The 25,699-nt window shown below is 35.1% G+C and overlaps 1 protein-coding gene across 3 annotated transcripts in view; it reads left to right on the top strand.

Annotated features, from left to right (window-relative positions):
• WWOX (WW domain containing oxidoreductase) overlaps window positions 1–25,699 on the top strand; it is a 526,965-nt gene that overhangs the window by 28,192 nt on the left and 473,074 nt on the right. For all 3 annotated transcript variants that reach the window (XR_012837658.1, XM_075766035.1, XM_075766036.1), the window contains exon 5: window positions 645–751. Coding sequence is in view for 2 of the 3 variants with exons in the window: in XM_075766035.1 (XP_075622150.1) it covers window positions 645–751 (107 nt within the window). In the remaining variant the exon portion in view is untranslated. The remainder of the gene's footprint in view (window positions 1–644; window positions 752–25,699) is intronic.

Raw genomic sequence — 25,699 nt, 5'->3', positions numbered from 1 at the left:
CTAAGAATGAGCTTGACAACCCCATCCTGGGAATGGTTTAACACTTGGATGTTTCTCTAGTCCCTGGTTTTGTGCAGCAGTGTTCTACGGATGGGGTGGTGTTCGGATCGGAGAAAGGAGTAGATATATCCATGTGATTTTAATTCTTATTCCATAACATATGCCATTGGATGATCTGCCTGCCACAGGTGGTCCTCAGATTGATGAATCAAAGGCCAACTGTGTATCTAAAGAGCCCAGAGCTCAGTTTCAGAATACTCTATCACTTTCAGTGTGATGTTGCCAGGCATAATTGTTCTGCAGTCTCGTCTTATGGCTCATTCACAGTCAAATGAGTAAGTATAATCCTGCTCTTCTAACAGCTGAAGACACTGAGGCAGAGCAACTGAGTCTGATTTTTGAAGATTCCCCAGCCTATTTTGCACAAAATATATACAATTATTGTCCCAAAGACCTGCTCAAATTGAGGTGTCTACCTTTTTTCGTATACGCTCTTAAAAGAAGGGTCTGGGTAACTATCAAACAGGTAGTCAGACTGCAGGTAGCGTTAGCGTACTTAATGTGTGGCTTGCCTTTTCAGTTAATTTTATAGCTCAGATTTGTTATTCAGATCTATTTCTGACTAGGAAAATGTTTCATCTTAGGTTTTGAAACTGCAAAGTCTCTTGCACTGCATGGGGCATACGTTATCCTGGCCTGCAGAAATACGTCAAGAGGTAATGATGCTGTACAACGCATTCTTGCGGAATGGGTAAGTGAATGTATAGTGTCCAACACTAAGTTTTATTTCTCAAGATGTGAAGTATTTTGTGCGCTACAAGCAGTTAAATAGCTTTTACATTGCCAGGCAAGAATCTAAGGAAGAAGGCATTTGTCTTATTTTGTAATATCCTGTTCAGTCGCTGGTATATCGGTGATAGAGATTTTTCATTTTGTGTGACCATATTGGACTGCAAATTATCCATATTACATGGAGATGCCTTGTAAGGTTGCAAACGTTTGAAAGAACCGCTGAGGCATGTTTTATAGTTCATTGGACAGGACATTTCCAGAACCAAAGTGTATAACTAAGTTGAAGGAGAAGGTACGCACTTGGATATTAGAGACAGCCACTATGTTGCCCATAGTTTTTATACCATGGGACGTTTCAGGGGGTCATTCTTACACTTTTCAGAACCAAGAATGTTTCCCTTATTTTCTTTTAGTCCATCAGGCCCAACAGCACTTATGCCAGGCAGACTGTCTCAATGTTTTATTTCCTTCCTGTTTCTTTCCTCTTTCTTTAATTTTTCTTCCGTTTTTGTTGTGCAAATACAAGCTCTTCGGTACAGTCTATTCCCTTGTTTCTCTTTGACTCCTTACTTCCCCACTCCTTTTTTTTTTTTTTCCGATCATCTAAGACTCTTATTAAAATTTATTCAGTGTTCTTAATTTATTCCTCCCACAATCATTTACTTGCTAGTAAGGATTGCAGGCTAGTTTTGTCTGAGCTTGCTATGACTGCTGCCTTCCAGGGGATAATCTGTTGACACAATCCTATACACTTTACTTGAATAATAAACTGCAGGGTTAGATTCTTGGAATTTTATTTCTTTCCTGCTAAAATTAGTGATGAGTGTTTTAGCTTTATTTCCCAAGCTCTGAAAATGTTTCAACTGCTCCCAGATGATATGGGAGAGCACTCAGTAGTATTAATATTTACACATAAGTAGTCTACAGAGAATTATAATATTTATTAGTGCAAACCAAACAGTGCTTATTTACAAGTATTTCCAAATCAGTGATGCTTATAATATTGCTAATTTTTGTAACCACATATTTCTTCAAGAAACAGTCTTTGGATTTAGGCTTTTTTTTTTTTTCTCTTGCCAGATGATATTAATGATTTACAGTAAAGGATAAGGAGGGAAAAATATCTTACTTTCCCCTTCAATACTTCACATTAAATCTCTCTTTTTTTTTTTATTTTCAATAGCTTGGAATTCCAAGAGAATTCCAACAGGGGCAAGGATAGCATGTGTTGCTTAAAGTTTATCTGTCTGTTCTCTTTCAATAGAACTGGATTGGGTGATAGTCTGTCTTTTTAATTTATTAGTCCCAGTCCAGCTAAATATAGCTATATATATATGTTTTTATGTAACCAAAATAAGGCAGTACTGAGTACCTTTTATTTTAAAAATATCCTGTTACCCCCTTAATTCTAAGCATATCTCTGAGCACTTTGAAGGCAACAGGAGTTCAGGAGTACTTGTCTTAATACCTATATTATCTCACCAAAAGTTAATGAATTGTTAATTGAATTAACATTACTGAAGGTCAAATTACTTCAGAAACACTGTGTTTAGTTTTCAAATTCTAATTGTTCAGAAAAGAATCTCATCTCTAAACTGGGTAGCTGGAAAACCTTCAATGCATCTTTGTAATGGCTTTGTTGTTGTTTATTGAGAGGGACTAATTAACTTTGATTATTGCACTAATATTATGGCACTTTGACAGTCCCTCAGATTTATGACTCTGGGAAAATAAACAAATGAAATGCAGGTGCTGGAGCAGAAAGAATAAGTTATTACTGAACTTTAATTACTTGGAGTGTGTAACCAGGAGAGAATTAGTTGATGAATTACAAGATGCTTAAAATTTGCATCAAACTGTAAGCAATCTTGAAGAAAACAAACACAAAAACCTGCCCCAAAATCAGTTACTGAAAACAAAGATACAAAGATTAATGTGATTGATTGATACTAATATTAAAATATTGATGTAAAATATTAATTTTTAGCTAATAGGTGTAACTACAGAGCAGGAAGTTGTTAATTGAAAATTCTTTCCTAAAATTAAAGATTTAAAGAAAAAAGTCAACAACTGCATATGATTTAGATGAATTCTCAATATGTAGCTGCAACTATCCTGTTATAAAAGGGTAGTCAAAGCATCCACAGTGTTTGGATGCTGTCTTGTTCCTAGGGAAAGCAAAATTATTGAAAGGAAATTGGTTTACTTTTCAATTTGGAACCAGTTTTTTTAAAAAATACAACTGTTTAGGATGCAGCCTTACAAAGCCTCATCTTCATGTTACTTGGGTAGTATTTTTTGGCAACAGTAGTGCCACCTACTTGTTTTATGTCATCTTGTAGATTTTTGAGATTAAGTCTCTGAGCTGCACTATAAATACTGTCTTCCTCCAATATTCTGAGGGATGGAAGTTTGGTAAATAAGTGCCTACTCTTCAACTGAATGTCCAAACCCCGTTTTCTTCTAACTTGCATGAACTATACTTTTATAACTAAAACAATCTTTGCCATATTGAATTCTAGTGTGTTTGCATAAGTGTACTGTGTTGGTAATAAAATTGGTATTTCTATAATAACATGTATATTACCAAAAGGAATGTGTATCTTATGCTGGCTTTTCTGTGGGACGGTATGGTTTAGTACTTGGGGTTTAAATATCTGACAGAATATTTCCTTTTTCATTCTTTTTGTTGTTTGACGCAAAAGAGAGTTCTCCTAATTTTGCAAGAAGACAAAATTAAAAATGTATGAAGAAACAAATGATATTTCAAGTTTTGATACAGTTATCTAATTGATGGTCTGTATTAACTAAAGCCTGAAATATATATTGAAAAAAATGTAATTCTTAAACCAACCAACCACTGCCAAACCACAACAACAAAACCCCCAAATCAAACCTACCCTAATGCAGCATTTAAAAATAAATTACAGCATATGTAACAGTACTTAAGAAAGCCATCCAGCTTGTTCCCTTAGTGAGTCTACTGTGGCATCCTTGTCTGACATGCCTTAAACTGAGTGTCTGCAGAAAGACAGCTCTTCTTTGGGCCTGTTGTGCTTTTAAATAAGTTGGTAGGGAAAAAAACCCAGTTTTGGTCTGCTTTTAATGAAAGCTGAAAATCAAGTTTATAAAGAGAAAATGGGACAGCTAAATGGCTTGAGAAAATCTAGTTAAGATTTAGACAAAACAGGAGGAATAATGGGAGAAAATAAATTTTTTCATGTTAGCTGCCATTATGTTTAAAAAAACAAATTTAAACTGATCTTAATTGGCTGTTGGAGACAAATCTAGAAAGCTTTGTTTTTAATGATTTATTTCTAAAGAGCTGTTTTATAGAGTTTGAGCCATTTGAGTAGGGATTACCCGTATAAACTTGCTAATTACTTTAAATAACTGACATTTATTTGCAACCTGCAGTATTCCAGTTATTTTCTTTCTAAACTAAATCAGAATTTTGCTAATATTGCAAACAGAGGGTAATTGCCTCATGTAAGGCATTGTATACAAGTTTTAATGTGATGACTCTAGTCTGTCAAATGTAATTTTTAGAGAGGTATAGTTGATTTATGTTGGTACAATCTAATGTTTTATATATGTACATGTGTATATATAGAGAGAGAAAGGAAGAGAAAGTAGGTAAAAGAAGCAGATAAAAAGAGAGATCAGTACAGCCTTACAATTTGATATCTTGAAAATGAATGTTATTCACGCACGATGACATTCAATATCAGTTTAAAAGTGTTTGATAATTTCTTGCTCAGAAAAGAGGAAATTAGAATTCTAGAGTTATGATTCATTTTAATCAGAAAGAAATTGTCAAACATAAATCTCTCCTTGAGTAGTGAAAAGGCCTGAAAGCAGCCAAGAAAAAATATCAATACTTTGCAAGGGAGGAATGATTGTTCCAATTCGTAGCTTAATTGACTTTAAGGCTTAATGAAAAACACTACAGTGCTGTTTGTACACATAGTTGCTCTGACAAACATTGAAATCTATGCTCCAGGAAGAGAAGCTAGGTAATTTATTTTACATTATTATTGATATAATTTTCTAATTGAGTATGAGCAGAATGTTTGGATAAGACTGTGTAGTTCCAGATGTTAGTGCTATTCTCAAGAAAATACTTAAGAATATGAATGAATAAAATATTTCATAAATCACAGCTTTTCTTGCCAAGAAGCTCTCATTTATTTATTCCTGTCAAATAGTCTTCGAAGTAGATATTAAAAGATAAATTGTAAGTTTAATATTTCATAAAAAATATAATGTTTCTTTTATAATTATTCCTTAGTGTTAAGCCTACAGCTACATCAAAGATTAGATTAAATTGTAAGAAGAAAATTTGGGTTTCCTTTATATGTAGAAACACACAAGGTAGAGATGTGACAAGAGAAGAGAGAATGGCTATGAAGAAAACCAACAAAATAAATGTGACTCCTTGCTGTATTCCTTTCCCCCAAAGTATTCTTCACCTAAGAAGTGATTTATGTTCTTGCTGATTAAGTAACTGAATGAAATTAAAACCTGATAAGTGAGTCTTTGTATTCCAACTGGAATCTTGCAAAGTGCAGAAAGATGTACCTAGTTCACTTCTCATTTACACAGAACATGGGCAACAGTTTTCATGTGTTGACTGTACGTTTCCTCTTCAAGGAAGGGGACTGATTTTCCAGTGTTGCGTTTCCACTGATGTCCTTGGTCTACAATTTTTTTTGTGTATGTGCATGGAATACAGGATAGCTCTGTAAAATAATCTTCTGTCTTAGTCTTTTGGTACTAATGGATGCTAATCCTGATACAGAAGATAAAATTTCCTTTTCTATCTATTGGATATTAGTTTTGTGAGCTTTTTCTGTAAATCAGTCAGGCTATTAATACACGATTTCTATATCAAGACTATGTAAGACTACATTAGAACCAGCACAATAAAATGTTCTCGAAATTAACTGATGTGAATGATTCAGGGAGGACATCTCATCATGATTAGAGGCAGATTTTCTTTATGGAAAAAAATGAAGAATGTGTAAAAGGTGGATTTGGAGGTGTAGTAAATACTGAATGAAGCCACAGTCTGTTAGTACAGAATTAGTTTCAAAATGGGGCTAAATAAAAGCTCTTTAAAAGTAATGTCTTCGAAATTAGAAAACATTTCAGAATGTCACACTGATAGAGCACATGCATTTCTGTGAAAATTATATTTCCAATATTGTGTTATTTTGTAATAAAGAATTGTTTCAAACCATGATATTCTAAAACTATGTATTATTGGCATACATGTCATCACAGTGTAATACACAGTTGTAAAAGCCTGCAATGTATAGACGTATTTCATCTTCCAGTGCTCTGAATAGTAACCGTGCTGAGGAATCAAGATAAAAGTAGTTATCCAAACCTTGCTATGGGGAAAGGGCCTTGCAGGAAGAGGCAGTAGCTTTTATTAAGCTAACTGGTAATGCAATAAAAAATTCTGCATCGACTTGTCTCACTTGCAGGTGTAGACATTCAAACTAAAGTATTATTGCCACTGCTGAGTATAATGCTTCTTTTCTTTTTAAGGGTGTGATCCAGATCTTTCTGGAGTGATGGAATCTTTTAATTAACTGTAATTGCAATGGAATTGGACCATATGTTACTAGCAGAGAATTGCTAGTATAAGCCTTAACCAGTACTGGTGCTAGTAACAACTGATATGAAAGTATGGCCAGGCTTTGGCCATGCACTTCAGGAATTCAGTAAGTTCCTGTGCGTTATCTGCTCAGCTGGGACACCTTGAGAGTGATGTGTGCTGCAAAGTTATTTTCCAAATACAGATTGACAGTGACTTCTTAAATAATGATAGACATAGTTTTAAGCAGTAGCAGCATGCATACACAGCACTAATAAAAACTAAATGTAATACAGTCTGCTAATACGCTCAGTTAATACAAGAAGCTGGAAAGCGTTTGCTTTTGTATTTTGAAGTCTTCTGACATGTTCTGAGGTGGCAGTTTCTTTCAGTTTGCTGGTGCCTATATTGGGGTGGTAGCTATCCACGTGGATGTGTCTCAGCCTGTCAGAACTATTGATCTGGTTCTCGGTGAGAAATCTGTGGTCTTCAAGTTCTGCCAGATTCATGGCTTAAAACCAGCTGTGAATCAGTGAATGTAGCCACTGACAAGAGCAATGGCTTTTTTAATGATTTGCAAGGAAATTTGTGCTTAACCCCCTCCCCCCAAAGTTAAAAGCATTAGACAGTTTAACCAACATTTACATGGATGAATTGTTGAGATCTATTTTTTGTACACTATAAACATATGGCATGAATTTGCTCTCATTACAGATGCTGAGAAAAGGGGAAGGCAAATATTTATATTACATTCATGTTTTACAGTAAAAACACTGTTCAGTTTGTTTATACAGTTCCACTGTTACAGTTTTTATGGTTAGTAATGAAACCACTGTAAAACAGTGTCTGAATTATATAGCAGATGTGTTAAGCCCCTGACTTTCAGGCTTGGGCATCCTTCTGAATACTGATATCATTTAGTGAGAGAGTTGATGTTCTGGCTGCAGCTGAACTGTTTCATACCTACATCTTCATCTGTAGTTAGCTCCACACTGGTACTGTACTAAAGATAGAGTTTTATTATCGAGATAAATACATTGATATTTTAAAGTAATTACATTTATGAAATGTAAAACCAATCAGAGTGAGTGAGTGCAGGAGGCTTTAAAGGATTTGGTGGGCATTTTCCAAGCATTTAGGAGCTGATGTGGCTTGTATTTCCAGTAAACAGGGATAAATTAAAAATGTTTAATTAATTTGATGTATGTTTTATTCCTCGATATGGTTCTCTCAGATATTTTTATTCTGACTCAATTGATAGCTGAGATTCAAAATGAAGTGAATGCTAAATGTAAAAGTGGATAAAAAGGAAAATACTTCTTAAAAATGTGGCTATATTTTAGCTTTTATCTACTTGAAAAGGACTGCAGATATATTGAATCAGTTTATGATCTTTTCTATACTATATTCCGTGAAATACAGAGTTTTGGTTACACAAAGATCATTAATATTAATTCTTTGTATGCGTGTGACAATTTACAGGAAAAATGCATGGTAAAAATAGCTTAGATCCCTGCTCAAGGCTTTTCAATTCTGGACTCTGCAGAGATTTACTTTTTGTGATACTTCATGTTCACTACTCCACATAGACACATTGACTTCCATTGTACTGACAGCAAGCAAAGAATTTACTACTAAGTGTTCTCGGAACTCAGCTCTTATTTAATAAATGAGGGTTAAGGAAATAGACATAAACACTTTGTAGTGTTTGTGGGGTTTTTTTATTTTGTTGTCAAACTTCTGGTTTATGTTGTTGGCATGTCTTTAAGTAGAGAATACTTTTTAATGGTGATAATATAAGTAATAAATGCAGGAGAAAGTTTAGTAATGTCCAGCAAGGTAGAAGGGAATTTGAAGTGATTTAGCACTGTGGAATTTTTATATGTTTAGAAAATGACGTTTAAAAATGTCTGGTAATATGAATGAAGGAACTACTCTGTAAAAGGCAGAAATCTTTGGTTTCCTTAATTTTGTTTTTCTCAGATATGAGGAAAACCCATATAACGAGGCACGTTGAAATAAATTGGGGCTTCTTTACAAACATAGATATGGCAAGCAGAAAGATTTCTACTAATAATGAAAAATTGGATGCTGGTGAAGGAAAAGAGCAGTGCAACAGATTAGCTTTGTAGCTAGGAGAGATGATAGTATTTAAAAAGAATGGGTAAGTGAAGCTTGTTTTTCTGTCAATACTAGGAAGAGGGTCTGATATCCTTCCAGTGGGGCGTCCATTGCTGTTAGTAAGCCTTTCTGATCCTGCAGTTCACTGTAACCTCATCAAATAATGGCAGAGTTTCTGCAGTTGTTACTGCCTGGTTCATCCATCCTTAGAACAAAACAGGATGCCAGAGAAAGAAAGGGTTTCTTACCGCAAGAAGCGCATGAGGACTGTTTAGGAAAAAAACCAAAAACTTGCAGGGGCACAGACTTTCAGAGATTTGAATTCCACAAGACCCTGCTAACCTGCCAATTACAGACTTCTTCATGATGGTGACTATTATTTACTCTGCAGTTGTTCTTTCCTTCAGAATGGCCAGAGTTTATTAAATGTGGAGGAATAAAACCAGAGTGTTTTTCATTTTTGGGGAAAAAAAATCAATTGATTTTTTTTTGGGGGGATGATGTGGTCACTTTATCTCCTTTTGGTTTTGTCTTGTGCCAGAGATTCATTATTCTTGAAAATATGCTTGAATAAGGTGGTGAATAAATGGTCTGGGAATGTACGGTTTACCCTACATTCTGTCTTTAATTTTGGATTTCTAGGCTGGATTGGAATGTTGTGCTAACGTATGAATTCATAATGCTGTAGACAGCTGATAGAAACCAACAGAGCGCTCTCATAGCTATGAGATTGTAAAGTTTTTAACATAGTGAATTTGCCATGATTTCCTCCAGTAAAGACAAAGTTGTCTTTTGAGTTGACTAAATTGCTTTTGCTCTCATAATTCTGTTCACCTTACATCAACTGCTACACATATTAAAAAAAACATAATCTAAAATGCAATTTTAAAAGAAGTCACAGTATCTTACCATACCTTAATTTTTTACTCCAATTAGCAGAATTTTATACATAGAAATGTTGAGGTGATCTTTTTGGTGATTTGGTTCTTCATCATAGCCCTGCTGTTCTTAATCTGAAAATGTGAGTCACAAAATCCCTATCATGCCTAAAGCTTTGTAATACTACTACTTAAATGCTGCATGAGCCTTTTAATATTTTGTGTGTGTGTGTGCTAAAACACCTTCCCAAACAGGAACAAAAATCAGAATAACCCCTTTAAAATTGCACTTCATACTTAGTCTTCAGTTGAATGACACTAGGAAATACTGTTTGCTCAACAGTGTTGACAACTTGTCTGTAGATGTCTATCTTTAAAAAACCCAAACCATAGCCTTTATAAATCGACTTGAGTTTAGCTTATAGGGTGCAGAGAAGTTTGATTTTTTTTTTTCACTGATACCTTACACATGCTAGTGTAACTTGGGTTTGATCTTTTTCTGAACCTTTCTCTCTCAGAATCTATTTTCTACAACTATTTAGTGTGGTTGACATTGAAAACTTATTAACTATAGTCCAGATAGATGCATTCTTACATAAACTGAGTTCTGCTATCACTGGATTTCTGGTTGTCAGTTCTGGGAGAGGAGAGGGGGAATTGAAGTGGCTGGTTATAATTTTTTTTTATTTTTTTTAACCATCTTCACAATTAATCTGATTGTAACATAAACTTGTAATATATTCCATTAATGAAGAAGACAATCTTAGCTTATGGTAAATACAGTACTAAGTGTTTATAGTGCATTTCATATTTTACATGATTCCCTTTATAATTCTGCTTATCTTTTCATTCTAATTCCCTAAAGGATGTATAAAAGAACCCCTAAAGAGAGTAATTACTGCTCTATTCCTTAACCAAGGCTCCTTTTGCAACAAGAAATCTGAGCTGCTTTTTAAAGAAGGCAGTTTTAAATAAAAATGCAAATAAGCTGCTTTGTAACCACATTAATTACCCACCTAGCCTCTTATTACCGTGTTTGTATTGTTTGCAAACACTATTTACAGTCGTGTGGAAATTACCATTCCTGGGCCGGAGGAAGGCTGTTGTCGGTAGGTTGTGCTTTGGAACCAATTAGAGTGAACCTTGTCTCCAGCGGGGCTCATGGGAGAAGGCTTAGCCTTGCGATGTCAAGTAACGGCATTAACTCAGGCTACACAGGCACCGTGTTCTAATTATATTATTGGTCCTCTTTTGCTTCTGCAATGAGTTTCATTCTCTGCATTTTAAAACTAACAGGCGGCATTGTGTCTTGCTAATGATTTAATATGTACTGTGATAATTTTTTATGAAAGTCGTGGTGAAATCCGGTGGGTCATTTTTGTCCCCAAATTGGTTCTTTTCTTTAATTTTATAAAAGCTAAACAAAGAACTAATGCTTATGTTCACGATCTCATAGATTTCCATGCAAATGATTTTTCACAGTAAAAAACCAGCTTCATTAGTTTATTTCGTTATCAGAAGTGAACAGGATGGAGTATCTGTTAGTGTTAGTTGTAAACAGTCTGTTAGCTGGCAATAATTGAATGGTCGTAGGTCTTTCAACACTTTGAAGAAACTGAATGCTTCATAGTAAAATGTAGTCTTACTCGTTAAGCGAAATACACACTTGTTGCTAACCTAGTACGTGCTGTGTTCTTTTCTTGGTTTTCTGTGTCGCTTATGATCGTGAAATGGGCCTTTACTCTAAAAATTCCTCAGAAATTAACAGTAAACCAGGGAGATGTCTCAGCTGTCATGCTTTTGGAGTTATAGAAGTTTTCAGATCCCAAAGAGTTTAGTTTGATGGGTCACACGGTCTGCAACGTGAAGAATTGGTTCTTTCAGATTAGTTTTCTTAGGCTTGTAACTAATCTGTCACTATGTTAAATGAGTCTTTTGAAGTAGAAGAACTTTTCTTGGTTGAACTTAGTGTGGGGGAGAAAATGTAGAGAGATTATTTTCTTCCTAGTTCTGAAACTGTACTGTGTATATCTGCAGCACTGTGACAGTGTGATAATGTTTAAAGAATACTTGCTGATAAAGACAAAAATGTTAAGGTCTGTATCAGTTCTACTGTAACACTGAATGTCGTAGAGTAGGAAAGTAGCAACTCCAGCACGGTGTAGTACAATTCTGCATAACTGATAGGCATTTAAAAAAGAATAAATAAAAATGCTCATTGCTGGATCACTAATAGTTTTTTTTACAGTGACAAGGGACTAATGTGAGGGCATCAAAAGAAGCACTGACTTGGTTCATGATCCACAATAGCTTATAAAACGGAAGATAATTATCTGGCTCATGACTACAGAGCAGCATAAATGACATAACCATCAATGGAGTTCAACAGAAATATAGAAGATGTATAGAAAGTAGACTTGCTAAGTAGAGTGCTCAGAAGGTACTATTCATTTGTTTGCTCGTCAGTGATATTTCTAAATCTTTTATTACTGTGAAGCCAAAGCATCATATTTTTTGCTTAATTTATGATCCTTTCTAATTTCTCTTCATCCTTTAGTTCCCTTTTAGCCTGATAATTTTCTTTGGAAAGGGAGAGCTGGGGACAGAGGAGTACTGGACTTTGCTTGATCCCCTGGACTTCTGTTTAATAGCCTGTTACTTAATCTTTTATCTCACTTTGTGATATTCAGTGTTAGCTGCAAGAAACTGCACAGCTTTCTTTGAAAATCTCCATTTTAGCAATGTGTGATGAGAACTATTGTTTACTATGTGTCCAAGGAGAAAGTGATCCAAGTGGGTCCAAAATCATCATGGTTCTTGGGGTAATTTCAAAAACCAATCATTGAAACCTTTGGTGTGTCTGAGACATTCTTATTTTTGTATGAATTGGATAATGTATTATCTGCTTATTTAACTCATTGCGCTGAAAAAATGTGATGCTTAATTTATTAAGAGGCTGTAAACCTAAGCATTGTGGTGCTATTCAAAAGAATGTATATTTATCTTACACATTAAAAAATCTGTTTCCAAACCCCACTGAAAATACTAATTTTTTGTTGCCTTGAAGAGTTTTGGATCAGACCCTAAATATATCTGTATGAATGAAGATTGTTTTTAAGGGGCAGAATTTTAGCTCTACGTCTGCAGCCATTTGTCCTCACTTAATTCACAGGCGTTGAGATACCTGCCAATGTCTGCCATAATTTGTGTTATTTTAATGTCAAACATGGAAAAGTGATTGTACTCTCTAGTGCTTGGTGGGTTTTTTGGGGGTTTTAGGGGGGCTTTTGTTATTGGGTTTTTTCCTTTTTTTCCCTCTGGATCTGGAACTGTGTTACTGAGATTTAGAGCTGTGTTGAGGGAGTACACACAAGATATAACCACCCTTTCATTATGAAGCGAGGTAATTTAAAAATCTTCATTTTGTTCCTTTCTGGTTTATGTCTTGGAAGGATGCACTTCACATATGTGCTTTCCCAGTTCTGTTAGAGGGGAAAGCATGCATTACTTCTGAATGCAATTTGTCTTCTTAAAAATTCATTTTGATTTTTACTTGTGAGAACTTGCCATGTGAGAACTCTGAACCAGAGTGAATTAGGTTTAATGCCACCCCTTCAATGAACAGGTTAACGCTTTCTTCATGTTTTCTAAATGGCAACTCTTGTTCCTTTAATAGTACTCTACTGATGAGGGGATGTTCACAATGGAAAAAAACATTGAAAACACAATCTAAATGTTCTGATTTTGGCACTAAACTGCTATTAATTTGGTCCCAATAAAGATACTTAGTGCATCATTTTGCAGAAGCAGCTTTATTATTCAGTATATAAAAATAAGCAATAGTGTGCTAAACTTGTTCTTTCCCATATTTCATTTGAGGTCGCTGAGATACAGCATTAACTTCAACAATAAACTTTGCTTATCAAATAGAAGTATTGAATTAATGTAACAAAAGGAATGTTTGGGGGTAGTTTTTGTTTGTTTGTTTTTGCTGGAGACATGCAAAACAAGCCTCGAACCACCTAAATAAATCTTGAATAGCTCATCCTAGCATATAAAGAGTAAAGGAAAAATTAGCATAAAATATGTTACTAAATACTTTTGTATTTTCATCAGTGTGCTTATCAAAACTGTTATTTTGAGTAAGAAAATAAATCAGGATTCCTTTACCTTAGACTCGTACTTTGCAGATGCCTCTTTCAGGTCTTTCAAATCCTTACTGATATACAGATGCCAGCTATGTAATTTGTAGGGTAGGTCTTTTGGTATTCCCTAATTCTTATAAGGGATATATTGTGATCTGACTGTAGTTTGGTTTTAACTGAAACATCTTTAGATCTCTCAAGCCTTGAGTATTTGTTGATTGTGATGACAAAGACCTGTTTGTACTTAAAGGTCCTAAACACACCATGTTAGGTACCTTCAAAGGAGATGTTAGATGAGTTTTACACTACAGATTCTTGACAACTCGGTAGACTGGCGAGGCATATCTGATCCAGCTTAACTGTATCGGTAGATGCTCCTTATGAAGATGCAATTAAACTGCTAAAAAAAAAGCTTATAGTTAACATCCATTATTTTACAAAGGTGGAACTGAAAAAAATGCATCTTGCTGATGCAAGCTTTATACATACTTGAAATGCTATAGCAGAATAATTGTAATAATAGACACTGCTACGAAAGTGCAGCAGGTACAGATCTGGTCTCAGGAAATAAATATACAAAGTTTGGTCTTAAAAGAAAGCATACAAACGACTTTGTTTCCTTGCTTTCTGGAGAGTCATCTCTAGTCTGATTTCCCAAGGAACCAAGGCATGCTCACTCACTGCATCTGCCCTTCCTTGTCTAATAGCTTTTGCTCCCATGGAGTGTTTAGAAGCAAATTTTTAAGAAGGATAAAAATTCTTAGGATAATTGGGTTCCTGTAAGCTTTATGAAAGGGTAAATGTGCAATCAGTGGGCAGAACTAAAGGGACTTCAGGCTCTCAGACATCAGAGAACCCTTGAGAATAGGTGGGAAAGAAAGTACAGGACCCAGTTCAGGGAAGATTTCAGTCTGGGCTTGTATCCTGCCATGGTACGTTGGGTGTTAGGAGTTGGCACAGAATTGCTCATCTGCTGTAGAACAACAACCTGTATACTACCTGCAGCCTCAAAATAGGATATCCGGAGAATTTAAGTGGTGGTGACCCTTTGTGTGCCAGGGTGACACTTACGTCTTGTGTGGCCAGCGAGCTTTAAAATTTTACTTGGTTATATTATCTTATAATTTTTAGGAACTGCTCATTAATGTAGTCATGTTTAACATGTTATGGTTACAAACAAAGACATGAATGTGTGTACTCATTTCTAATTAATTTGTGTAATTATGTTTTATAATCTAGGTGTTTGCAAAGCAGAACATGGTACACCCCATTTACTGTCTGCTGTAGCTAATAAAAAATAATAGAATGAAATAAATCTTGAAACTATCTTTAATTGTAAGTATAGATTAGTTGTAAATTATATCTTTGTTATGTTTATTTTTAATTCTGCAGTGTTGCAGGTTTGTAGAGCATACCAATTAGTGTAGTTATTCGAAGTAATGATGAGTTAATTACTGTAAATGCTGAATGTTATTTCTGTGACAATTTAAAATGCAGTACTGAGATACATTTCTTAAATGTAGGACTAGAAATAAAGGGAAAAAGGAAATGGTGACAAAAATGAGACAGGTTAATGTTATAAAGATTTTATCCTGCATTCAAAGTGATAATGTAGATAAGATAATTAAAAATACATGAAGAAAGAAGTATAACAATTAAGAATAAAACATCAGCATCTCAACTAATACCATTCTAAACATTGACACGAATGAGGTAAACCTATATATTTCACTATGCATTAATGTATAAATTGAGAAAAGGCAATTTGACTGAATTCATCTGAAACTGATTACTGTTCTAACGCTGCTTCTGTTCACGCGGTGAAGCCTCTCTTGCTTTGTAACTCGTCTCAGGCTGATTGGTAGCCTTCCATGTCAGTACTGCTTCTCTGCTACCTAAGGCAGTCAGTGTTGTCAAGTTTGTTTTTGTGAATATGTTTAAAGAGTAGAAAATGCCTCTAGCTTAAAGTAGAGTGTTTTCTTTTCTGATGAACAGTAGTAAATCCTACCATTTTGAAAGCTGTGTAGTATACCTATGAGAAATGAGCTGATTCACAATGTTTCCTTGAGCATGCACACTGTAAGAGATATTAATAGCTTCCTTCAGCAGTGTCCCACTTAGAGTAACTTTGAAATGCAATATTTCATTCTGTCCTGGTTAAATTAACCTTACATTTTTCCTGTGAAATGGCATGACTACCTAGAGAAAATTTGAAGTGTACTATGTACGTTCACACTGTAGGGGGGAGAAAAAGGTATCCCGGGTAGTATTTATGCATTAAATATTTACTTTTCAATCCAGAATTGGTTGCCTCCCAGTTGAGTGCAGATTTGCTAATTAATGGAAATTGGCGCCATGTGTTTCTCAATTTGGTTGTCTTTTTAAATAATGAGAGAAATATTAAAAATTCTCGAGTCAGTTCTGGTGACATTTGTGATAAGTTGGATGTTTACATGTGAAAGGCTTTACTTCATAAAGTGGCAGCAGAAAAGTGTTCCTCTGCTTCCTAAGAATGGTGCAGTAAGGGAAAAGCTGTTCCACTCCTTGGGGGAGTTTTTGGAGCCCTCCCCTGCATCAGCAATTCACAGCCCTGTAAGGTTGAGAAAAGCAGTACACAAACCTGAAAGTCCCAGACATTCAGGTTCATCTGTTTGGTCCTGTTATGACAGAAATCATTACAAGATTGATAGATTTATTTATAAAGACTTGCTTCAATATTTAAAGTATATCTGTTCCAGCATTCCTCATTTCAAGCTCAGCTGTGGATCAAGATGAAAGAAAAATTAAATTGTATATTGAAGAGCTGTTAATTGAACTGCACTGCATTTAGCAAGGGAGCATCAGCTTCAGGCAGTCAATACTACAGAGAATTTTTAATGTACTGTATCACTAGATTGTCAGTTTGTACTAGAGAATGCAAACAGACTGCTTCAACTGGCGATAAAGCCCTGGAAACTTTTAAGTTGTTGAGGGGAGAAAATGTTATTTTGCTTTGATATGTTGTGACAAAGTTGTTGATAGAACCAGGAGCAACATTTTTTTTAGGTGGATATTATTCAAATATCTTTTTATTGATAAATTCTGATTGCTATGTATTTATTATTTAAATGGGTAAAGACTGTGTACTGATTTTTTTTTTAATAGGAGCAAAACAAGTTCCACAGAATTCTTGAACTTGCACAAATGTTACTTTGTAATTTGAGCAGCTCTGAAAGTCTCATTTAAAAATATTAGTTCTTTCCAGATATAATTCTAAAAAATAGCATATCAAAAAGCTTTAGAAATGCTTTACGAAAATGTTATCTCTCTTTCCTAAGGCAGTGTTAATTTCTTTTGTAGTTAATCGTTCGTGCTGGAATTTAGTACATTTATAGTTAAAGATTCTTTTAACAGCTAAATTATTTAAGCACGTCTTCTGGGATAACATGGTCTGTTTGGTGTCAAGTATGAAATACTTTTTATTTCATTTTCTTCACTGATAAAAATGAAATAACCAGAGGCATTTGTAGAACCAGAACAGATTTAGGGCTATGGTGTTAGATTAAAGATGTACTATTCTAAGACATAGCTTGTTACAGCTGTCACGCTTTGGGATAAGATTCTTCTTTTGGTGGTCCTCACAAGACTTAAAGTCCACCTTCAGAAAAACCATAGAGAGTCTGAAACTTCTTAAGTATTTTAGATGTCAGTCTCTGAACTTTTCCATATGTGGTAGGTGTCATGTAAATGGTCAACTTAAAAATGCCATACATTGCTGGTGCATTGTCTTCTCTTGGAGTAGAAAGATCTTTCTTAGAGGCTGGGTTTAGTTTGGCCCATCTATGGCAACTAAGATGACTGGGAGTGACTTCTTTTATGCCAACACCCAACTACTATGTAGTAAAGAGTTTCATTCCAGTTGTGTGCAAGCTGTCACAGTAACAGCAGTTCTGAATACAGCAGGGACTTGACAAAAATTTTTAGTAGTGGGAAGACAGTCTTTACTAGCATGAAAATACAGATGGCTTCAAATGACTTAATTTCCCCATGATACTGAAAGTCTCACCAGAATGGTAACTGTCTTGTGACTCCAAAAACTAAACAGAAAAGCAAAATGCACGAGGAGAAAGTACCTGACTTTGCTTCATTAATCTGGGCTAGGTTGGTGTTGCTGAGGTCAGTATGGATGCGGCTTATATGCTGTCAACTTCCCCTTGTGTTTTTCAAGTTTTTTGTTTCCCCTTAGTAAAGTCTTTGAATGTTTCCTACCATGTGGAAAATTGCAAGAAAGGAGATATGGCATATTATGCACACTCTGAGAATGTATTTTGTCTTCCAGATTTCAAAAGGTTAGGGTCTAGATCAAAGGTGTGCAGTTGATTTTAAAGAGCTGTAAATATTTGAACTTCAACTCATGTGCTGCTAACTTATCTTTTCAGAAAGATTACAATTACTGAAATACTACACTTAAAAGCTGTGGAAGAAAATGCCTTCTTCATATTAGAAGCTACAGTTTTAATATCTAAAATGTTTTTATGCAACTCAAGTAAAAATCATTATGAATCTTATTTTGTATATTGGCTTGAAATAGTAATGTCTAGCAACATATTTGGCGATTTTGCCGCATTTACTTGTGTGAGACAGCATGTGATGACGTGAATACATACAGTGACGTTCAAGAATCCTTTACATGACAGCCTGACAATCAGAGTAATTAAGAGAATTGTCTGAAGCTCTGGTAAGTGCAATAAATCCATGGTCAGTTTGAAATCATGCAGAAATGAACTAAAATTCTTCAATTTTATTCTTGTGCCGGTAAATCTTGTATCTTCTGCGTAGTGTGCAGTTGTCTGATATGAAAGCCTAATCCTGAGAACCATTGTAACGGACAATAATGTAGGTTACATGAATAAATCCATTAAAGTAGATGAACATTTACTTATGCAACAGAAGCATGCCATTGAGATGACTGGCAACATCAGGTTTTCATACTGCGTTCAGTTTTATTATTGGAAGCACTGAAATTTTCTGTTGACCTTTCTGTCATCACAAATGGCAGGACTTCACTTGGAAACAGGACTTTAAAAAAAAAAAAGTTGGGTGGTTTCCCTGTGACTAAGGTAGTTAAAGTTTAAATGTTAATAGGCTTCAAGAAGATGTGCGTGCATGGTGGGGTTTTTGTTTTGGTTTTTTTTTTTTTTAGACTACCAGTTAATTTGTGCAAACTCCTTATCTCTAGGCAATCTGATTAGAAAATTGTATGTTGCATGTTTCTTTATGCACTGTGTAGCTGCGTGAGGCAATATCTTTAAAATGTAAAAAAGCCTACAAAATGCACAGTCTGATAACAACAACAAATCTAATCTAAAGTGACAACTGGGAGACTTTCCCAGACGTTTTTCTCTTTAATGTAACATGACTTTAAATTGATGCAGCCCCACAGTGATTGAAAAACTCTCAGAGCTTGTCTCCCATGATTACATTTCTGATCTGTACAACTTAATTTTTTAACTCGGTGAATCTCACTTTGCGAATGAGCAGTTTGTTTATGTTTTAAGAGGGTGAGTTTCATTGATGCAAAAGCAATGGAACTGTAATACTGCGACAAGTAATATTCTTGATAGTGATCCTGGTCAGCAACATGGACTCGTTCTTTATCTGAATGATACCAAAGTCATCTGGTGGATAAGGCACTTTATTGAGTACTGGTTTATACTTATCTAGTGAATTTAGTGTTAAATTAACACAGAATTAAGAGTAGACAAACCTTAGGTAACATTCCCCCCTCTCAAAATACTGTTGTTAAAGCAATTTAAATCTGGTTAAGGTTCTTTATATCTTGAAAATTGGTTCAGTTTTTTGAGTTTTATGGAAATAGGATATCTGTTATGAACTACCTTACAAAACAAACAAAAAACCCCTATTAGGGGTTCCTGAGAAACTTTGTTGTGAAACAAGTCACTTCAAATTTAATAATGAACAGAAACAGGATGTGTCCATGATTGCTGTAACATTTTATAGAGAGCAGATATGAAGGATAAAATTGCAATATTTTTTGACTGTTATACCACAATTATATCTGGAATTGTGGCTATAGACTGACGTTTGGGTTTCTGGTTATAATTTAGGTAACTGATAGTAAATTTTAAGTTAACAGAACCACTTATCAAGTGGGAAAGGAGCACGGCTCCTAAGGATACTTTCTGATATCCTCCTCTCTCCAGTTACTCCAGCTCTAAATCTTTGGGCTACTGGGACAGTACAGTGCAAGGTAAATACTGGGGCTCTGTCACCCCAAGTGGGAGGGGACTGAGGCTTCCACGGTTAGGGATGTGGGCAAGTAACAGTGTCTGGAGCTGAAAGGAGTGAAGGAAGATGGAGGAGGCGGCAAATGTCCCTGGTAATGTGGAAAGGGTAGATAAGAAGATCAAAACACTTATTTAATACTGGCCACAGTTTTTGTTTAGAATATAGTCAGAAAACGAAGAATTGGTTTGTAACTTTCAAAATCACTTTTGTTTGAATCCAATTGTTAAAAATGGTATATTTTTTTTTTAATAAGCCTCATTGTATTCCAGCTTTCTCTTGGTATTTTTCTAGTACAAGTGTACATTAATTTTCATTTACCTTTCAAAATGTATACAGTCTCAAGAATGATATATTTAAAGCAATACTTTATATACATATAACTGCTTCTGGAGCTGCCTTATAGGTCTATGTGCAGAAAAATGTTCATGTGTAAGAAGAAATGTCCTGTGGTCAGTTTTGTAATACAAATTCTAAAAATCTGTTATTTATTTCTGTATTGCTGCTCTCAAAAGCAGAAAAAGATACCCATGGGTAGGTGCAGTGATTGGTTGATATCAGCTGGAAATGAAAAGAAATAAAAGCCTTTGAAATGTAGTAGCTGTGTTTTATATCAGTGATGCATCATAGTGTGTTGTACTTATGAGATTGTACCTGACTTATGCCAGGGCAGAAGAATCAGGGTTTCAGAAGATCGTGGATTTAATCCATAAAACGGTGGACAATATGTAGGACAGGTAATAAGTGCTATAGATAATCTTTCCAAAAGGAGAAAGCAGTGAGGTGAATGTTGTAGTCCTTAGGAACATTTCAGCTGCCTCGATTAAAGATAATAAAGCTCTGCAGGTGCTGGGGAAAAATGGAACAACAACTGTAATAAAATGTCAATTTTTTGAAACAGTACAGTAGAACTTAAACCAGATGAAAACAGATTAGCAATTTAAGATATCTAATGTTATCCTTTCCATAAGCTGTATTAACAAAGCATTTTATTTTCTGCTTTCATTGCTTGAACACAAAACTTATTATTTTGTGATCTACATCTTGGAGTATATCTGATGTTGATGATGATGGTTTCAATCCTGCTTTCCAATCCTTCCTCTAGTTTAGTTTGCATAACCTACTCAAAGAGTATTATTTCTCAGTACATCTAAACTTAACAGTGCAGAGCCACGAGGAAGGTGGTTGTCTTGCCAACATGGTCAAGTCATTGGCCAGTATAAACATGAATCTAGAGACTTCCTGACAGGCACCCACACCCCCCCTGAAAATTATATACATGCAAACATGTCAGAATGCCTATTTGTATTTTAAACTAGTCGAGCTACTTCATCTGTTCAGTTGTATAAACCTAGTGTCTATAAGTCTTAAGAAAATTGTTACCAGAAACTAAAGTTTTGTTTGTAAGAATGAAAACCTTACCATCTGGAGAATGATTTTTCAGGATCACTACTTTTTCTTAAGAGAAAGTAAATATTTTATGTTCTATTGTATTTAATTTGTTTGAGAAATTAAACAATTTAGTATTTAATTGACTTTTTTTCTCTGTGACTTCTGCTTTATTTAAGCATTACCTGTTCTTTTCATACTGCTAGTTTGTTAAAGGACTATTCTGGTATATAAAAAGCTGGTGAATCAACATTGCATTTCAAGTAGTTCAACTGTGTCTTTGGTGTCTGATTCAAATCACGTCCAATTCAATTACCCAGTCAATGGATCGGACTTGCGAAGTGCTATATGGAGTTTGAAGGAATTTCTTTTTCTTCCAGTGGAGAACAGCACCGGAGTTACTTGCAATTTTTCATTCATTCTCTTTCCATGCCAACTTCTGGAGAAGAGAAATGGCCAGGGAATTTGAATAATCGCGATTTCCACCTTTACTCTTATCCCCAAGTCCCTCACGCTTATAAAGAACAGTGTTGGCAGAGCTGTTTTCTGTGGCAAGTTGGTGCAGATTCTTGTGCGCAGACTTTCTCCGTCCTGTGTCTCATCCTGTATTCAGCAGCCTGTGAGGTTTGCATTTTGAGACCTAACCTAACCCGTCTTTACCAAGGTGACTGTGGGTTTATCTAGATTTGCCCTCCAGGATATTTTTAATTAGATATAAAGGAATGAATACATTACTTTAAATTATTTTGATGAAAGAATTCTTGGACTGTCATTAACAATGAGTTAAATGAGCTAAAACTTCCCTCTAGTTCCCTATCTTTTGATGAGGAAACAAAGCAGTTCTTTGCATGATTAAGATTTGTGGTATCACGCCTGAAATGAGAAGCCATAATATATGCTTTATAATTTGTGTAGGTTTTTTAACTCCTGCATGACCACTTTTCTTCTTGCAACTATTTTTATAACTGTTTCTGTCATGTTTTCCTTTGATTTTTAGATGCTGACATCGTAAGTTTACATCTCTGTTTTTATTTTTCCTTTATTGCTAAGGAGCCTGATTGATTCCTCAGGCGCCTCAAAGACAGTTGGCTTTGAAAATTCTTGAGGCTTTTTAAAAACTCCAGATCTGCTTGGGTTTAGACTCATTAGACTGAATATGAATTTTTGGTAGTTAGTGATGATTAAACCATAGCAAGGTGTCTGATAATATGTGGAAAACTGTAGGGCAACAAGCTAATCCCTTCAGTCATTTGAAGTGTGCCAGGAGTTCAGAAAGCTTATTTCCAGTAGCAGTTTTACAGCATTTTGCTGGCATTACAGTGTAACAGCAGTTTCAGGAATATATACAGAGAGCAGTTAAAGGAACAGTAAAGGTTTACTCACTCTTGGAGAAAGATGATTATTCCAGTGAAAAAGAAAGGAATTAAATTTTGTTGTTGATAGAGCTCTTGGCCAAATCTCAGAATATATTGTTCCGTAACAACAGCATGCTTTGGATTGTTGACCTCCTCAATATTTCTAATCTTGTTTGTTACAAAGCTCCTTGTAGAGTTTAGGCAAAAGAGCTGTCAATGCCCAGAGTCAGGTGCCAAAAAATTATCAGATAGTCTTTAATATCTTGAGGCTTTTAAAAAGAAAGGTGTAATCATTTGCCTTATGGATTTTGATTCATCTCAGTTTTAACCTCTGCCTTGCAACCATGAAAAATCATTAAATACTGCAAGATTGAGAGGGTTTGTTTTTTTTTTTTTTTTTCAGAGAAGTTGCAGATGCAGTATTACATCCATCATTTTGGGAATGGAAGTTGATTTCTGTATCTTAGAGTACTGGACCCATTGTGCATCATTTTGAATGGCTGTTTTGGAACATGTAGGGCAGAACAAGGGAGGTATTGTATCTGGGATCAGTGGATTGTTGACATGGGATATTTTCCTGTCGGCTTTAACTTCAGTCTCCACCACAATAAAAGCTAGCATAATTGGCTAAAGCGCGAGGCCGAAGATGGCAGGTTATTTGAAATATTGGGTAACGCAAACTGTAACACTAATTCCTTAAGAGTAGCAAAGGTGCATATTCTGCTAAATAAACTTCAGTAATTACTTTAGGGGTTTTTCCTCTGCAACATTGTAATTTTTTTTTAGTTTATATTCTTCACAGACTGCTGACCACAGTGACAGTTTTGCTGTTCTTGTATAAAACAACTCACACGTGTGTGCACCTGGTCTTCATTATTGTTACATTGCATATATGGTAACAGCAGAATGGGAAATTTTCTTTTCTGATTTCTGCTGATGACACCTTGTTTTAGGCACAGTGCTTTACAAATACATTGTTCATTAAGTGTCAGTATCCGTTAAGCAGCACTAACAGGCAAAAGGTCTGTACAAAACATTCATATCATTTCCATAACAAGAAAATATTTACTATAAAATGGTAAAAAAAAAAACCAAACAAACAAACCAAACAACCCTACTTCAACTTTTTTGAACTGTCAACAATATGAACATTCTTGTTTTTACCATACTGAGGCAATTATGTTTGCAATAAAAGGCATAAACAAACAGATTCCGAGAAAAACTTTGAAAAATAGTATCCATCTGTAGAAGGTACTGACTAAACAGAAAAGAAACAATGAAGAAGCCACTCTTTAAAAAGTTGTTATTGTAAGTATAATTAGAACTATATTGACTAAAATCTAGCTTTGGCTAAGTAAGTTCAGTTCCCTGGCTTAGTATGCCAAAGCTAAGTTTGGCCCACTATATTATAGAAAATCCTCCTTCTCTTTTTTTTTTTTTTCTAAAAAGTTGTGATTCTGAGAAGTTACTTCAAAACCTAGAGCTTGTGTTTGACTGTAGCGGTAGGGGGAGGTTGGCCAGTTGCCTTAAGGCAGGGAAACGTGGAGACCTCTTGTCTCTAAAGGGACGTCTGTAACGTCTAGATCGATATGGGATCTCCGCTGAATGCCGTCTCTTACAGAGATGATACGTGACTTCAGCACCAGAAGCTGGCAGAGTTTCAACTGTAACTTTTAGAGCAGTAGGTTTGTTATCCATTTCATGCAAAAGAAATGGGATGTGCTTGAGCGAGGATTTCTGAGTGTCACCACGAGATGTCACTATTTTGCTAGAAAAAAGTCTATGTAGTGGCATGAATATCTGGGAAATAAATTATATAGCCCTAAAGGGTGAAAATGTAGGAATTTAAGGATGAGAATTCTTTAATGTCTTCAGCTGGAGCATGTGCTACTTAAGTATGCACAACATACTGGCACTGGCATCGCTTTTTCTGGGTTTGTTAGTGTTCTAGTTTTCCACGCCGGAAGAGCCGTAACAGGTTTTAACTCGTTTACGGGTCAGCAAATATTTAGGCTTGTAAAATGGCAGCTGAAAGTGATGTGTCTTTGTTGTAATCTTATTTACAAAAATAGAAGATACCTAAATATCTGTGTCACATTGCCTTGAGGAGAGTAGAGTAGCAAACTACCCAATGTCCGTCGGTCACAGTCCTTACTGACATGGAGCAATAGTGACATCCTGTGGGAAAGGTTTAAAAAGGAGACAAACAAAAGCTTACTGCTGTAGTCATCCAGGATTCTGCTTGGATTTATCCATGTCACCTTTTTATTTTTTGAAGCTAGTGTCTCAAAAGTAAATTAATACCCACTCTGAACTGTGATTAGGGCATCATAGCTTTCTGTGTTTTAATTTACACTCTTTTGGAATTATTGATTTGCATTACAGGCGTGCTTATGTTTTACTTTGATCAGAACCAAAAATTTAGAAATATTAATACAATTTTGTGATTATATGGCTTCCTAATATGCTAGGATATTTTACGTGTGTGTTTTCCTCTAAAATTAAAGATAACACTTAGGTTTTACTATATCTTTAAATGGCCTCCAAGTAATTTATTTAAATTCTTTTAAACATTACTGTTTAAATCAAAAACCATGGAAAAAACCCTTTCCTATTTAAAAAAAAAGTACTACAAAATTTAATAAAAATGTGGGCTCTAAAGTACCTTAAAATCTGGTTCTGATAACAAGTAATGCCTGAGATTCCTGTATTTCAAACTACATATAGAATTATATACTTGTATTATAAGATTTCAACAGAAATTAAAGGGATTTGGTGTTATTGGAATGATGAGACTTTCGCTGCTGAGTAATCTAGGTGCTTCTCATTTCTTTGCTTAATCTTTGCCTTTTTTTTTTTTTTTCAAAGCATGGGATGAAAGACTGTCTATCTGATAATTTTAAAGAGAAGTATTTACACCTTTTATTGTAATTCATTGTAAGTCTTCCAATAAGAAATATAAAACTGTTTCTGGGATTTTTCTGAACTCTCTCCTGGTTAAAAAAAATAGTTGGATAAAATTACAGCACTATCCCCATGTGAAAAGATTATTTGCACATCTATCTAAGGTTAGTATCTCTTGTGTGGTTAGCACATCCTTCATTGTGCTCGCTGAAAAAGCACCGGATG

This window comes from Balearica regulorum, chromosome 13, assembly GCF_011004875.1.
Source record: "Balearica regulorum gibbericeps isolate bBalReg1 chromosome 13, bBalReg1.pri, whole genome shotgun sequence".
In the NCBI taxonomy this organism is placed as follows: Eukaryota; Metazoa; Chordata; class Aves; order Gruiformes; family Gruidae; genus Balearica; species Balearica regulorum.
This window is presented reverse-complemented; position numbering and strand designations above follow the sequence as displayed.